The 13,735-nt window shown below is 41.7% G+C and overlaps 1 protein-coding gene across 1 annotated transcript in view; it reads right to left on the bottom strand.

Annotated features, from left to right (window-relative positions):
• Nucleotides 1-13,735, bottom strand: part of mettl2a (methyltransferase 2A, methylcytidine) — a 49,766-nt gene that overhangs the window by 14,451 nt on the left and 21,580 nt on the right. The window contains exons 4-6 of the mRNA XM_048560645.2: nucleotides 7,955-8,004; nucleotides 5,058-5,118; nucleotides 371-510 (exon numbers count right to left, since the gene is read on the bottom strand). Of these exons, the coding sequence (XP_048416602.2) occupies nucleotides 371-510; nucleotides 5,058-5,118; nucleotides 7,955-8,004 (251 nt within the window). The remainder of the gene's footprint in view (nucleotides 1-370; nucleotides 511-5,057; nucleotides 5,119-7,954; nucleotides 8,005-13,735) is intronic.

The raw sequence follows: 13,735 nt of genomic DNA, 5'->3' as shown, positions 1-13,735 counted from the left end.
TGAATACTTTTAAGGCAAAACTAGATATATTCTTGACTGATAAGGGACACCGAAAGTATTTTTGGGGTATGTAGGCAGGAAAAACGGAGTTGAGATCATAATCAGATCAGCATTGATCTTACTGAGGAATGGACCAGGCTAAATGGGCCAAATGACCGAATCTTCCTCATTTGTATGTTTGTACATATGCTCAAATATTTGCTGAGAGAGGAAAAAAAATCATCTCTCTGGTCATTCATCCAGGTCTCTGGTTTGCTAGTATAGTAATAAGTCTACTGCAGCATCATACCAACTTACGCTGCATACGTAGTCTGGTCTCATGCATCAGATATGGTCTAGAATATGAATGATTGAGGGTTGACGTACTTACTTGTCTGGATGTATTGCTGAGAGAACAAATATGAGAATGATGATGTCTAAGCTTTCGTTTGGCATCGGGTAAGTGGCCTGCGTATCACACAGATCGTGAACAAAAGCGAGGCAGCGAGAGTGGTCATAACAAGAGTTCAGCTAGAAACAGAAGGTCAGAGTTTGTATATCATTTGTAGTCTGCTGCAGAACACTAAGAGCTCAGAGCTTCTACCCTGAGGTTTACTAATAGACACAACAAGAGTACAGATACATTACCAAATAGGTTTTAATTTAGCAGAGAATGAAGTATTTGAACAATTAGGGATTAGGATAGAGTTTATTCTTCATTGTATTAGATTACAGTGCTTTACATTAACTACTTGGTCACAGTGGCATGATACAATTGGGACAGACACTGTGGGTTCTTGTACTGTGCATGTGGTTTCCACTGGCAGGTAGGTAAGCAACAGATGTAAGATAAGTGGATGAAGAACCAGAAGGGAGAATAGGACTGATTAGCAAATTATGATGATCTGGACTGCATTACCTGAAAGTGTGGTGAAAATTTCAATAAGCACTAACAGAGGGAATTGGATGAATGTGTGAAAATAAAAATAACAGCCATTCTTTATGTCTGTTGTGGGTGGACCCATCTAATTGTTTTACACGGCAGCTGAAAAGGCCTGACTTGTGTGTGCCTGTACTGGAATTTACAGCTTACAGCTTACTCGCACCCAGATCTAATCTGCTCCCTGAGCCGGATGGGATAGGAGAAGATCAGAGAGCGAGGGTTGAGAATGGAACACATTTCAGTGACATTGCCCAGCCATGGATCCAGACTGACCAGGAGATCAGTGATAATGGAGCTCCACAGTCGTGCCAAGATTGACAGCCGCCACGGGGGATTGTAAAAATTGCTTCTGTTTTGGGAGAGACTTTGGGGTACTGGAATGTTAAAAATTTCCTCTGTGGCTCAGGTTCCACATGCAAGAAAAGACCAGCCAGGATTCCTGCTCATGGTCATGACTGGTGGAGGTGACAGTCAGGTTCAAAACCAGAAGTTGCTGGAAAAGCTTGGGAAAAATCAGAGTTAACATTTTGGGTCTGGTGACCCTCCTTCAGAACTGATGGTAGCTGTGAACACATCGATTTATATGCAGAAAATAGGGAAGGGGATAGGGTAGGGAGGAAATGATAGGATAGAGCCCGAAGAGAGAGAAGAGCAGTTGGATAGACAAAGGAGTTGATAACTATCTGATTAGGAGGGTGATCAGGTGTTAAGAAGGACAGTTAGTAGCTAACAAGAGATAGTGTGTAATGGCAGGCTATGTGATAACAAGGCTTGGTGTGTGGCGTGTGGGGCTAGGATGTGGGAGGGTTCAGGCCCTAAAATTCTTGAACTCGATATTGAATCTGGAGGGCTGCAGGGTCCCCAAATGGAAAATGAGGTGTTGTTCTTCCAGCTTGCGTTGAGCTTTGCTGGAACATTGCAACAAGCCAGAGATAGAAATGTTGGCCAAGGAACAGGGTGGTCTATTAAAGTGGCAGACAACACGTAGATGAGGGTCAGTTTTACGAGCAGAATGTAGCTGTGCAGTAAAGCAGTCACACAGTCTATGCTTCGTTTCCCCAGTGTAGAGGAGACTAGATTCTGGGAAGCGCAGGTGAAGTATCGTTTCACCTGTAAGGTATGTTTGGGCCCTTGGGTAGTGGGGAGGGAGGAGGTAAATGGGAAGGTGTTGTGAGTCAGGATGGTAGGGATGCTCTGTGAAACCAAATAGCCTGTTCACTGCCACCTGTGCATAACGGATATTGGTTGTCACCAAGTCTGAGGACTGAACCTGCTAGCTTGTTGATTTACAAGAACTGTCCAAGCATCAGGACATGCATTTACTGCCAAAAAATGATTAATTCACTCTTTATTGTCTGCAGCAGAGTTTCGTAGGAGATTTCTTACTTCTTCTGGTTTTCCAAACAATATATCAGCTAGCAAACAAGAACTCTTAGCTATCCCACCACACACTAGGCTAATTTTACTGCACATTGAATTGTTCTGTTCTATTGATCTGCAATGTAGAATCAGTTGCTTATAAGCAAGTTCTAGCAAGTTCCAACAGGATACTGGCAGCAGAACTGACTTGGTGTAATCACAGGAGTAACTGTGTTAACAAACACAAAAACTACATAAATTACATTCTGCTTAACATCTCCTTAGATCAGCACTAGCTTGAAAAAGGAAAAAAGAGGTCATCCTGATACCTGTCTCTATTTGCAATGCTTAGGAAGCTGCCATGTGCTCAGTCAGGCCCCAACTGAAGTACCTCACCACAACTGTAAAGGTCATTGATGAGGCCATGTGCAGAGTTCTGCGCACAGTTTTGCTATCCTAACTTTAGGAGGGACAAATTTGCATTGAATGCGGTCCATGTAATGTTCACTCGGCTGATCCTTGGGATGGAGGAGCTTGTCTTGTGAGAAAAGGTTGTGCAGGTTGAGTGCATATCTATTAGTATTTGAAGAATGCAAAGTGACTCCATTGAAAGATGCAAGGTTCTGAGGGGGATTTCGCAGAGTAGATACTGGCGAGAGGAGGTTTCACCTCATGGGAAAAGTTAGAACTTTTGTGGGGGGGCACAGTTTAAAAATAAGAGAGTTCCCATCACTCTGAGATGAAGAGGAATTTCTTCTCAGAGGGTCCTTAGAGTTTGGAATTCACTACCCCAGCGTACAGCAGAGACTTGAATACATTCAAGGTCAAGGTAAACAGATTTTTGGTTAATAAGGTAAGCTAGAGTTATGGAGGGAAGACAAGAAAGTGGAACAAAAACCACAATTAATTAGATTAGCTGTGAGGAGATATAATCGAATTGTAAGTGACCTTATTGAAAGATTGCGAGGGCTCTAAAACCGAGAAGCTTCCTGAATAGAAAAGGTCTCTTTCCCAAAGTGTTCAATAACAAGAGGCCATAAATATAAACTAAATTAGTCTGGCTAATGGCAGATTTGGGTCAAGGGGCCAAATAGCCCACTCCTGTACTTATTTCTCGTAATCAAATTCTGTTCTATTATGTGCAGGACCACCATAAAACTATAATAGTTAGATGTGTAAAATTTACTATATCCTGCCGCTGCTCTGAGGTGGATGTGTGGAGTAGTGTTAATTAAAAGCATTTCCATAGAAATACAGAAGATTTACCACTGAGAGGGCACATTTGTCCCACCTTGCTGGTTAAAAATGCGCTACCCAGCTTGACACCACTTTCCAGCTCTTGTTCTAACTATTTTTTAAAATGTGATTTGTCATTCTGTTACTATCACATTTTGAGGGAGAAAGTACATACTCTAGGTGAGAAAAGCCTCGCCTTTAATCCTTAATATTTGTGACCTCTCGTTATTGACTACTATGGAAACGAGGTCCTTTATCCAGGAAATCATTCAGAATGTGGTATTTTTAAGTAAGATCTCTTCTCATTCAACTAAATCTCTCCTTAGCCTCCTCTGTTCCAAACAAAAACTGCTCCATCCCATCCACATTTTCCTTGCTTCAAAAATTCCCCAGACCTGGCAACATCCTGGGCACTCTTTCAAGTGCAATGCAGTGAGAAAAACTGCACGTGGTGCTCTAGCTCTGGCCTAACCTATTTTAGAAGCTTCTCATTGCTCTTATGCTCTAGAGTTCAATAAATATGGGAAAATGTAAATATGTAGACTTTTATATAACTAGTGTATCGCTGAAGGACACATACATTTGTTGAAGCCTTTCATCTTGTACTCATCAGGACAATTCATAGGGGGTTAAAAACAACATCTATATTGCATGAGAGGAGTTTATCATTGGTTTGCAAGTTTACTCTGATTGGTGAAAGTGTTGTCACGGCAAATGCACCAATTAATTCAGAGATCGTCAGACAGCACCTTCCAAACCCACGACTACTTCCATCTATAAGGACAAGCCAGCAGGTGCAAGGGAACACCACCAGCTGCAAGTTCCCATCCAAACCACTCAGCTTGGAAATATATCGTTGTGCTATCATTGTCGCTGGGTCAAAATCCAGGAGTTCCTTCTCTAACAGGATTGTGGGTCAACATACAACACATGGACTGCAGCTGTTCAAGAAAGCAGCTCACTTCTGCCTTCTCTTGGGCACTAGAGATGGGCAACATATGCTGGCCAGCCAGTGATGCCTGTGTCCCTTGAGCGAATAAAAGAGTTAAAAAAATTAATGATAACTGACAGTTAACTACTAGGTCTATGGTTGTCCTCCATTCTTGAAAATTGTTCTGATGAGTGCAAGACGAAAAGCTTTGAAAAAATGTGCCTTTTTCTCAGCAAAGGGAAATATCCCATAGGTCTCCTTATCTTCCTGTCCTGTTAGCTTCAGGAAATTGGAAGTCTCTTTAGTCCTTTACATTTCTCAGTATCTGACCAATTACAGTGTATACCATAGCTGGGTTAGCACTGTGAGATGCATTACCTCACATTTCCCTAGATTGAATTCCATTTCACACTTTTCTGTTCATTGGACCCAGGTTACGTATTATCATCTCGCAAGGTTAACTCCAATACACTCAAAAGAACGGATACTCGAAGCTGACACTATGAACGGGATTGTTGACATACCACTGACTAATAAGATAGATTAGGCTACAGGGACAGCCACATTCACAGACAAAAGCAAACGCACAACTGCAGTTGCATTTCTCACCTTGATGAGTTCCACAGCAGTAGAGGAAAAATCGCAACAGTATACAAACAGTCCTGGATCCCTGCAGGATATGAGAGGAGAGTTAGTGACCAGCATCAATCCAGTCATCAGTAATCTGAACATACTTCCCAAACTACGCATAAACAAACACTCTTACAGGACAGGCACCATGGGCAGCTCCTGTTGCTGAAGCTCAGAAATAAAAAGCTCAGCCCATTTTCTCTCTATATTGCTGCTTTTACTCTTTAAATTAGATGTTGGAAATCTGTTAATATTTCCTGCCATTTTATCCCAGACCCTGCATTATGCACATGACTTCTGTGAAGTGGTGGCATCAGAGTTATCAATCAGTGAATGGAGACTTCACCTGAATTAGACAGAAGCTGAATGAGTTTTGCTGAAAATTTGGCTTGAAGTGGGAATTCACTAATAAATTGTTTCCACGTTCAGTTTAGAGTAAAAATCAGATTCTGATCATGAACAATCGTGTTTAATTAAGTTAAAGAGAAAGGCAAGCTCTAAGAGAAAAGCAAATGGTCAATGACAAGTAAATATCTGATTTAATGAGAAATTCTCCAATTGAGCAAACATTGAGACAAAAGATCAAGGGTATCAATCGTTGGGACCTGACTGTAAACGCCTCTCCCTTCCTTTAACAAGGAGGTAATAACATTACAAACTATCTGTTTATCTTAGTAAAACAATTTAGCAAGGAGGACCCATGGATAATTGCCAACTTAAGGAACCTGTCAGGAGATAGTGGGAGGTGCATCTGTCAATGTTAATCATGCTAAAGTGCCAATTAGACATTGATCATTTAACTAATTAGCAATAAACCTCGCCTATCCTATGCCAATCCAAGATGGCAGCAGAGTAGGATTCCTGAGTTGGAACTCATCCGGTCCCCCATTTCTTTCCTCTTCTTCCCTGCTGTCCTTGGGTGGCATCAGCGATGTCTGGGATGAAAGCCAGCTCAGATTCCCGGCCTCAGTGTGGATTTGGACTCCCAGCACTACTGGCCTTGGGGTGAAGCCTGATGTGGTTGAGGTCGGAAATCTCTAATTTATTGCTGGACTTTTTATTTCTTTATTCTTCTTAGCTATCGCCCTAAGAAATTGAACTTAAGATTCTGTTGCTAGGTACCTAAGAAGGCACCATAAGTGACAATTTGTAAACTTGTAAGTACATGTGACAACAAAGCTAATTCTATTCTAATTCAATCAGAATATATTACAATATCTAAAGGTTCAACCATCCAATTTTTACAGTTATTTGCCAGATGAACACTGGAGGGAGCTTTGAGCAAAGCCTGCCACCACTTCAGTGTAGAGATAACAGCAAAAAGATCAACTAACAAAATGGTCATTTATTTAGTGCCTTCACACCAGCTCAGGACAGTGGAACCAATGGGCTACTCCTGACGGGATATCACTGCTGTCATTTTAGCAAATGTGACAGTGAATTTGCACAGAATAAGGTCTCACAAATAGCAAATCTATAAATAACCTATGACTCTTAATTGCTCTCTGGGTAATTAGGGATGGGTAATAAATGCTGGCCTAGGTAGTGACATCCTCATCCTGTGAATGAGTTAAAAAAAAAACTATGATCCCATTTTGGTTATTTTTTTTGAAATAATGCTGGTTGGTCAAGAGAACTCCCTTATGATATGACTTGCATAATGGAATATTTTACATTTATTTGAGCATGTTTAATGTCTCATCTGAGACAGTTCAGCAGGTAATAAGGAAGATAAATGGAATGTTAGCCTTTATTTCAAAGGGAATGGAATATAAATGTCGGGAGGTTTTGGTAAAACTACTCTTAGGCAGTAGTCAGACGACAGCTGGAATAGTACAAACAGTTTTGGGTCCATTTTCCAAGGATATACTTTGGAAGCAGTTCAGTCTAGGCAAGGATGGATTGTCTTTTGAGGAGTGGCTTAGTAGGTTGGGTCTTACTCAGCGGAATACTGAATGAGAGGTGAACTTATTGAAACATACTTGATTCTTACAGGTCTTCACAGGGTAAGTGCGGAGAGGTTGTTTCTCCATGTGGGAGAGTCTAGGACCAGACGACACAATTTCAGAATAAGAGGTTGTACATTCAAGACAGAGAAGAGGAGAAATCTCTCCTCTCAGGGTTGTGAATCTGCGGAATCCTTTACCATAAGGGCTTTTGAGGCTAGGTCATTTAAATACATTCAAGTCTGAGATAAACAGATTTTTAATCAGCAAGGGAATCAAAGGTTAAGCAGAAAAGGCAGGAACATAAAACTGGGAATGACCAGATCAGCCACCATTACACTGAATGGTGCGGAAGACTTTGATGGTCTGAATGACCTATTTCTGCCCGATGTCCTATGGTCTTTCTGACAGTGCCGCATTCCCCTGGTACTACAATGAGGTGCCAGCCTGGACCCTATCCTCCTCGTAACTGAAGTTTTTTATCTCTAGAACGCATCTGCTAAAACTCTTCTGCATTCTGTCCAATGCATTTACATTCCTCCTATAGCACTCAGGACTGTATTCGATATTTCAGCTGAGGTTTAACCAATGTTTCATAGGAATTTGGTATCACCACCTTGCTCCTGTACGCTGGACGATAGCTATTCTACTGAATCCATTTGTACATGTTATGACCCACCTGCAGGGCAGGTAGGACTTGAAACCCTACTTTCTGGCCTGCTGATAGGAACGCATAATTGCACCATAAGACTCCCAGCCTGGATTATATGCACAAGGCCACACAGGACAGGTTTTGAATCCACAATCACATGGCTCAGGAAACAGTGCTACCATTTGACCTTAGACCTGTTTTCCTGTGTGTTCCTGACAGGGAGGGATCATCAGATGCACAACGCAGTGGAAAATGCAACGTTGTTAGAACTTTCTTACTTGTTGGTCTGCAGAATGGGGAACACTGTATTTCCAACCCCGCAACCAACCTGTAAAAAGAAGAGAGAAATGTTTGGTGCATAATTTATCATGAATATATCCATCTGCACAGTATTTATTTAGGTTGTTCCAGATCTCCAAGCTTAGAATCATTCAACTACTTGCATTTATATATCGCCAACAACTTGGAAACGATGTCCCAAGGCATCTAGAGGAGTATAAACAGATAAGAAATAGGAACTGGAGTAGGCTATTCAGCTTTTCCTGTCTGTTCTGTCACTCAGTAAGATCATAGTTGAGTGGCAAGCACAACTTTATCTTCCTGCATCATCCTCATATTCCTTAATTCCCACCGTTCCCAAAAATCTATCGCAGAAGATTCCAAAGATTTGAGGGAAGATATTTCTCATGTCAGTCCAAAATAGCACTGTTTTTGAGTGTAAATGCAATCAGATTAAAAAAAAAAGTCACTGGGGCACAAGAAATAGGAGTAGGGTAAAACTTTAAGGCCAGCCAAGCCAGTGAATTTAGCCTTAAATCCACTTCCCTGTCTTTTCCACATATCCCTCCGTTCTGAGACACAAAGTATCTGTCCACTTGATATTTGATGAGACAGCATCCATAATCCACACACAATTGTTAGAATGCAGGAGGCCATTTGGCCCATTTTGTCTACACTGGCTCTCCAATGAGCATTATGACTTAGCGCCATTTGCTTAATCTTCCCCATATCCCATCAATGTCCACTTGAATGCCTCAACTGACTGTGTCCCACACACTTCCAGGCAGTGAATTCTATACTTGAACCTCTCACTGTGCAAAAATGTTTTGTGTCTCATCACATTTTCTACATTTGCAAACCACTAAATCTGTGTTATTTCATTCTCTATCCTTTTATGAGCAGAACAATACTTATCTTTTTTCTAGACACTTCATGATTCTAAAAATTTTTATCAGCTCTCCCTATAGCTTTCTTTTTCCCAAGAAGAACTCTCTCAAATTCTTCAATTATCCTCCTCATAACCGAAGTTTCTCATCCCTGGAACCCATCTGCTAAAACTCTTCTTTATTTTCTCCAATGCATTTACATTCCTCCTATAGCGCTCAGGACTGTATTCGATATTTCAGCTGAGATTTAACCACTGTTTCATAGGAATTTGGCATCACCACTTTGCTCCTGTACTCTATGCCTCTTTTAATAAAGTATACAGGACCTTGGGTTTTATTAACTGCTCTTTCTACCTGTCCTGCCACCTTTAAATGAATTGTGTGCATATATAACCAGGTCTTTCTGCCCCAGAGGACCAAAAATGCTGGAGATCACAGTAGGTCAGGCAGCATCTTTAGTGAGACAGCAAGCTAACATTTTGAGTCTAGATAATCCTTCATCACAGCTCTAATGAAGAGTCACAGACTCAAATCATAAGCTTGCTCTCTCACCATGGATGCTGCTAGACCCGCTGTGACCTCCAGCATTTCTTGTTTACAGTACAGATTCCACTGCTTCTTCCACTTGGACTACTACTTGTATATTCTGTCCAAGTACTTCCTAACAAAATGTGTCACGTCACAGTTTTCACCACATTGAACTTATCTGCTACCTATCAACTCACCCATGCGCTTTGAGAAAAATATTTTGTACTTCTCAGTTTACAATGCTTCCAAGTTTTGTATTATCTTCAAAATTGTCCTGTGTAAATCAAGAAAAGCAACAGTCCCCAATACCAACCCCTGGCAAGCTTCACTGCAAAGCTTCCTCCACTCCCTCAAAAGGACTCATTGATCACTTCTGTTTCCAATTACTCAGCCAATTTTGTGTCTATTTTGTTGTTGTCTTTTCGTTCCGACTTTTAACATTTAATTTTTCTCTCAAGTCTGTTGTGTGGCACTGCATCAAATGCCTTGTGAATATCCATGTGCGCTACATCAGCAACATTCCACTCATCAATGCATTCTGTAACCTTTCCAAAACTAAACACAGCAAGTTGGTCAGATACAATTTCCCCTTTAGAAATCCATGCTGGCTTTTCTAAACCAAACTACCCTTTTTATCTGTGATTCTATCCAAAATAACTGTTTCCCAATCGCTGAAGTTAAATTCTTCAAATCTGCAATTATTAGGCTTGTCCTTACAACCTTTTTTGATCATGGAAGTAACGTCTGCAATTCTCTCATCCTCTGACATTGCTCAAATCTAGAGAAGACTGAAAGATTCTGGCCAGTGCATGTGAAATTTCCACTCATATTTCCTTTAATTATCCTTGGATGGATTACATTTGGTCCTGAGTCCATGACAGCCTATCCAACAGCACTTGGTCATCAGTTTTGAAATTTTTTGGACAGAGATTCCTCCTCTGCAACATCAGTGCTTAACTTTTATACTCGATGCCACGACTGATGAAGCTAAGCATGCCAAACACTGCGTTTACCACGATATTCACTTGTGTTGCCACTTTCAAGGAGAAATGAATTTGTACCTCAAGATCCCTCAGTATATTAACGCTCCTAACACCACTCACTATATATATTCCTCTTGCATCTGATGTCCCAAAATGCATTATTTCGCACTTGCCCAGATTAAAACCCATCTGCCATTTCTCTGCCCAATTTTTCAACTGCTCTACATCCCGCCGTGTCCTTTGACAACTTTCCTCACTATCCACAACTCCACTGGTTTTCATGTTGTCTGCAAACTTACCAGTCATCTTCACCCAAATCATTTATAATAACAGCAGTCCCAGCACTGATCCTTGTGGAACACAACTAGTCACTGACCTCTAGTTAGAAAATCACCCCTCCACAACTACCCTCTTTTTCCTATGACCAAGCTAATCTTGTATCCAATTTACCACGGATCCTAGAATAACTGCACAGAGGCTGGTATCTCATAACCAAGTGACCCTTTATCTCCATGTGCAGTACACTAGCTATGACCAGCCAGCTCAGAGTCAGTAGGCTCTATGAATCCCCTTTTCACATGTGTCAACCATGGCTCCCTGATACAGCCAGCATAGCAACCAAATCAGGATCTCAGTCAATAAGATCCATCTGGTTCCAATCACTACAGATCCCAAGCAACTTAATCTTCTCTACCAAACTATGCGGGAGGGACCTACTGAACGCCTTTGGTAAAATCCATACTGACAATATCCCCTGACCTACGCTCAATCACCTTTATCACTTCCTCAAAAAACTCAAATTTGAGAGACGAGAACTCCGTCAATCAAAGCCAGTCTGACTATCCTTTTCTTTTCCAAAAGCAAGTAAATCTTGTCCCTAAGAATCTTCTCCAATAACTCCCTACCACATGTAAGGCTCACCAGCCTATAATTTCCAGGATTATCCGTGTTGCCCTTCTTAATCAAGGGAACAACACTAGCTATTCTCAAATCTCCTGGAACCGAAAGACCACTTTCAAGGCCCCAGCAATCTCCTCCCGTGCCTCCCTCAGTATCCTGGGACAGATCCCAACAGACCTTGCAGATCTATCCACCTTAATGTTTTTCAAGACGGCCAACAACAATTACTCCTCAATATTAACAGTCCCTAGAATATCATCATACCCCTCCCTAACCTTACCACCATCCATATCCTGCTCTCGGTGAATACCAATACAGGATACTCATTAATGACCTCACGCACTTCCTGTGACTCCACACATAAACTCCCTCCTTTGTTCTCAATATACCTACCCTTTCACCAGCTACCCTCTTGCTCCTAATACAAAAATAAAATGCCTTGGGAATCTCCATAATCTTACTGCTAAGGGCATTTCATGGCCCCTTTTAGCCCTCCTAATTCTTTGTTTAAGTTCTAATTTTGGTTTCCTAAACCTTACATATGTTTCCTTTATCTTTTTAATTAAACTTTCAATATCTCTTGTCATCCAAAGTTCTCAAATCTTGCCATCCTTACCTTTCAGCTTCACAGGAAAATGCTGGTCCTGAATTCTGATCAATCGGCTTTTAAAAGGACTTCCACATGTCAGATGTGGATTTACCCTCAAACATTCACCACCAATTGAAATTGTCGAGTGCCTGCCTAAAACTGTTATAATTGGCCTTCCCCCAGTTTAGAACTTTCAACAGTCTTAGCATATCCATAACTATCTTAAAATGTACAGAATTATGGTCACTCTTCCCAAAATGTTCTCCCACTGAAACTTCTATCGCCTCACGAGGCTCATTCCCCATTACAAGGTTTAGTATGACCCCTTCTCCAGTTAGACTATCTACATATTGTTTCAAGAAATCCTCTTGGATGCACCTAACAAAATCTACCCCAAGACCCTGGCATAAGAGAATCCCAATCAATACTGGGAAGTTAAAATTACCCACCAGAGAACCTCTGCTGTTTTTACACCTTTCCATAATCTGCTTGTGTATCTGTTCATCGATCTCACACTGGCTGTTGGGATGCCTACAGCATAACCTCTTAATAGTGACTGCACAGTTCATATTCCTGAGTTCTACCTTTATGGCCTTGCTAGATGAGCCCTCCAGGGTGTCCTCTCTCAGTGCAGCTATGACATTCTCCTTAATCAGTAATGCAACTCCTGCATCCTATTTAGATCCCTTTCTAATACACTAGAAACATCTAAACTCTGGAACTTTGAGCTGCCAATTCTGCCCCTCTCTCAACCAAGTTTCTGTAATGACTACAACATTGGACTAATCAAGGCTCTAAGGTCATCTGCTACCCGTGATACTTCTTGCATTAAAATAAATACACTTCAGACTAACAATCCCACAGTGTTCTTTAAGCTCACCCTGCCTGTTCCTCGTAATCTATTTACTTAGCCTCCAAATTCTCCTCATTCACTCCAAATACTGACCTACTGCTCTAGATATCCCCTACATCTTCCAGTTTGAATCCTCCTGTGTGGCGTCAGCAAACAGTCCTGTCAGGATATTGGTGGTCCTCCAGTTAAGGTGCAACCCATCCTTCTGGTACCGGTCCTTCCTGCCCTGGAAGAGATCCCAGTGATCCAGATATCTGAAGCCCTCCCTCCTATACCGGCTCTTTAGCCACATGTTCAACTGTACTATCTTGTGTTTCTGGCCTCACTAGCATGTGGCACAGGGAGTAATCAGGAGATAACAAACCTGGATTCCCTGCTTTACAATTTTTTTACCTAACTCCCAAAACTTCCTTTGCAGGACCTCATGTCTCCCTGCTTATGTCATTAGTACCAGTATGGATTAAGACCTCTGGCTGCTCACCCTTCTCTTTCAGAATAACCTGTGCCCCCTCAGCAACCTCTGTGGCCCCTTGCACCAGGGATGCAATACAACTTCCTGGAGTCTCGCTCACTGCCATAGTAACACCTATCTGTGCTCCTGACTATGGAGTCCCCTATCACTATTACTTGTTGACACTTTGACACACCCTGCTGTAAAACAAAGCCAATTGCGGTACCATTGATCTGGTTGCTGCAGTTGCTTTCCCCTGAGAGGCAATCCCCAAACTGTATTCAAAGTGGCATACTTGTTTGACAGGGAGGGTCGGGGGGGGGGGGGGTGGGTTGCGGAATCAATCTGGCTGAATCTTTGGTGTCACCACATCCCTGAAATTCCTATCGATAAAACTTTCTGCCTCCTGCATACCCCTGAATGAGTCCAACTGTCACTCCAGTTGATCCATGCAGCCGGACACACTTCGCACAGACATGTTTGTCAGGGAGATATGACTTCTCCCTGATCTCCCACATCTCACAGGAGGAACATACCATTCCACTAACTATATTCTTTTTATTCATTTGTGGGATGTGGGTGTCGCTGA

The sequence above is a fragment of the Stegostoma tigrinum genome, chromosome 31, assembly GCF_030684315.1.
Source record: "Stegostoma tigrinum isolate sSteTig4 chromosome 31, sSteTig4.hap1, whole genome shotgun sequence".
Lineage (NCBI taxonomy): Eukaryota > Metazoa > Chordata > Chondrichthyes > Orectolobiformes > Stegostomatidae > Stegostoma > Stegostoma tigrinum.
This window is presented reverse-complemented; position numbering and strand designations above follow the sequence as displayed.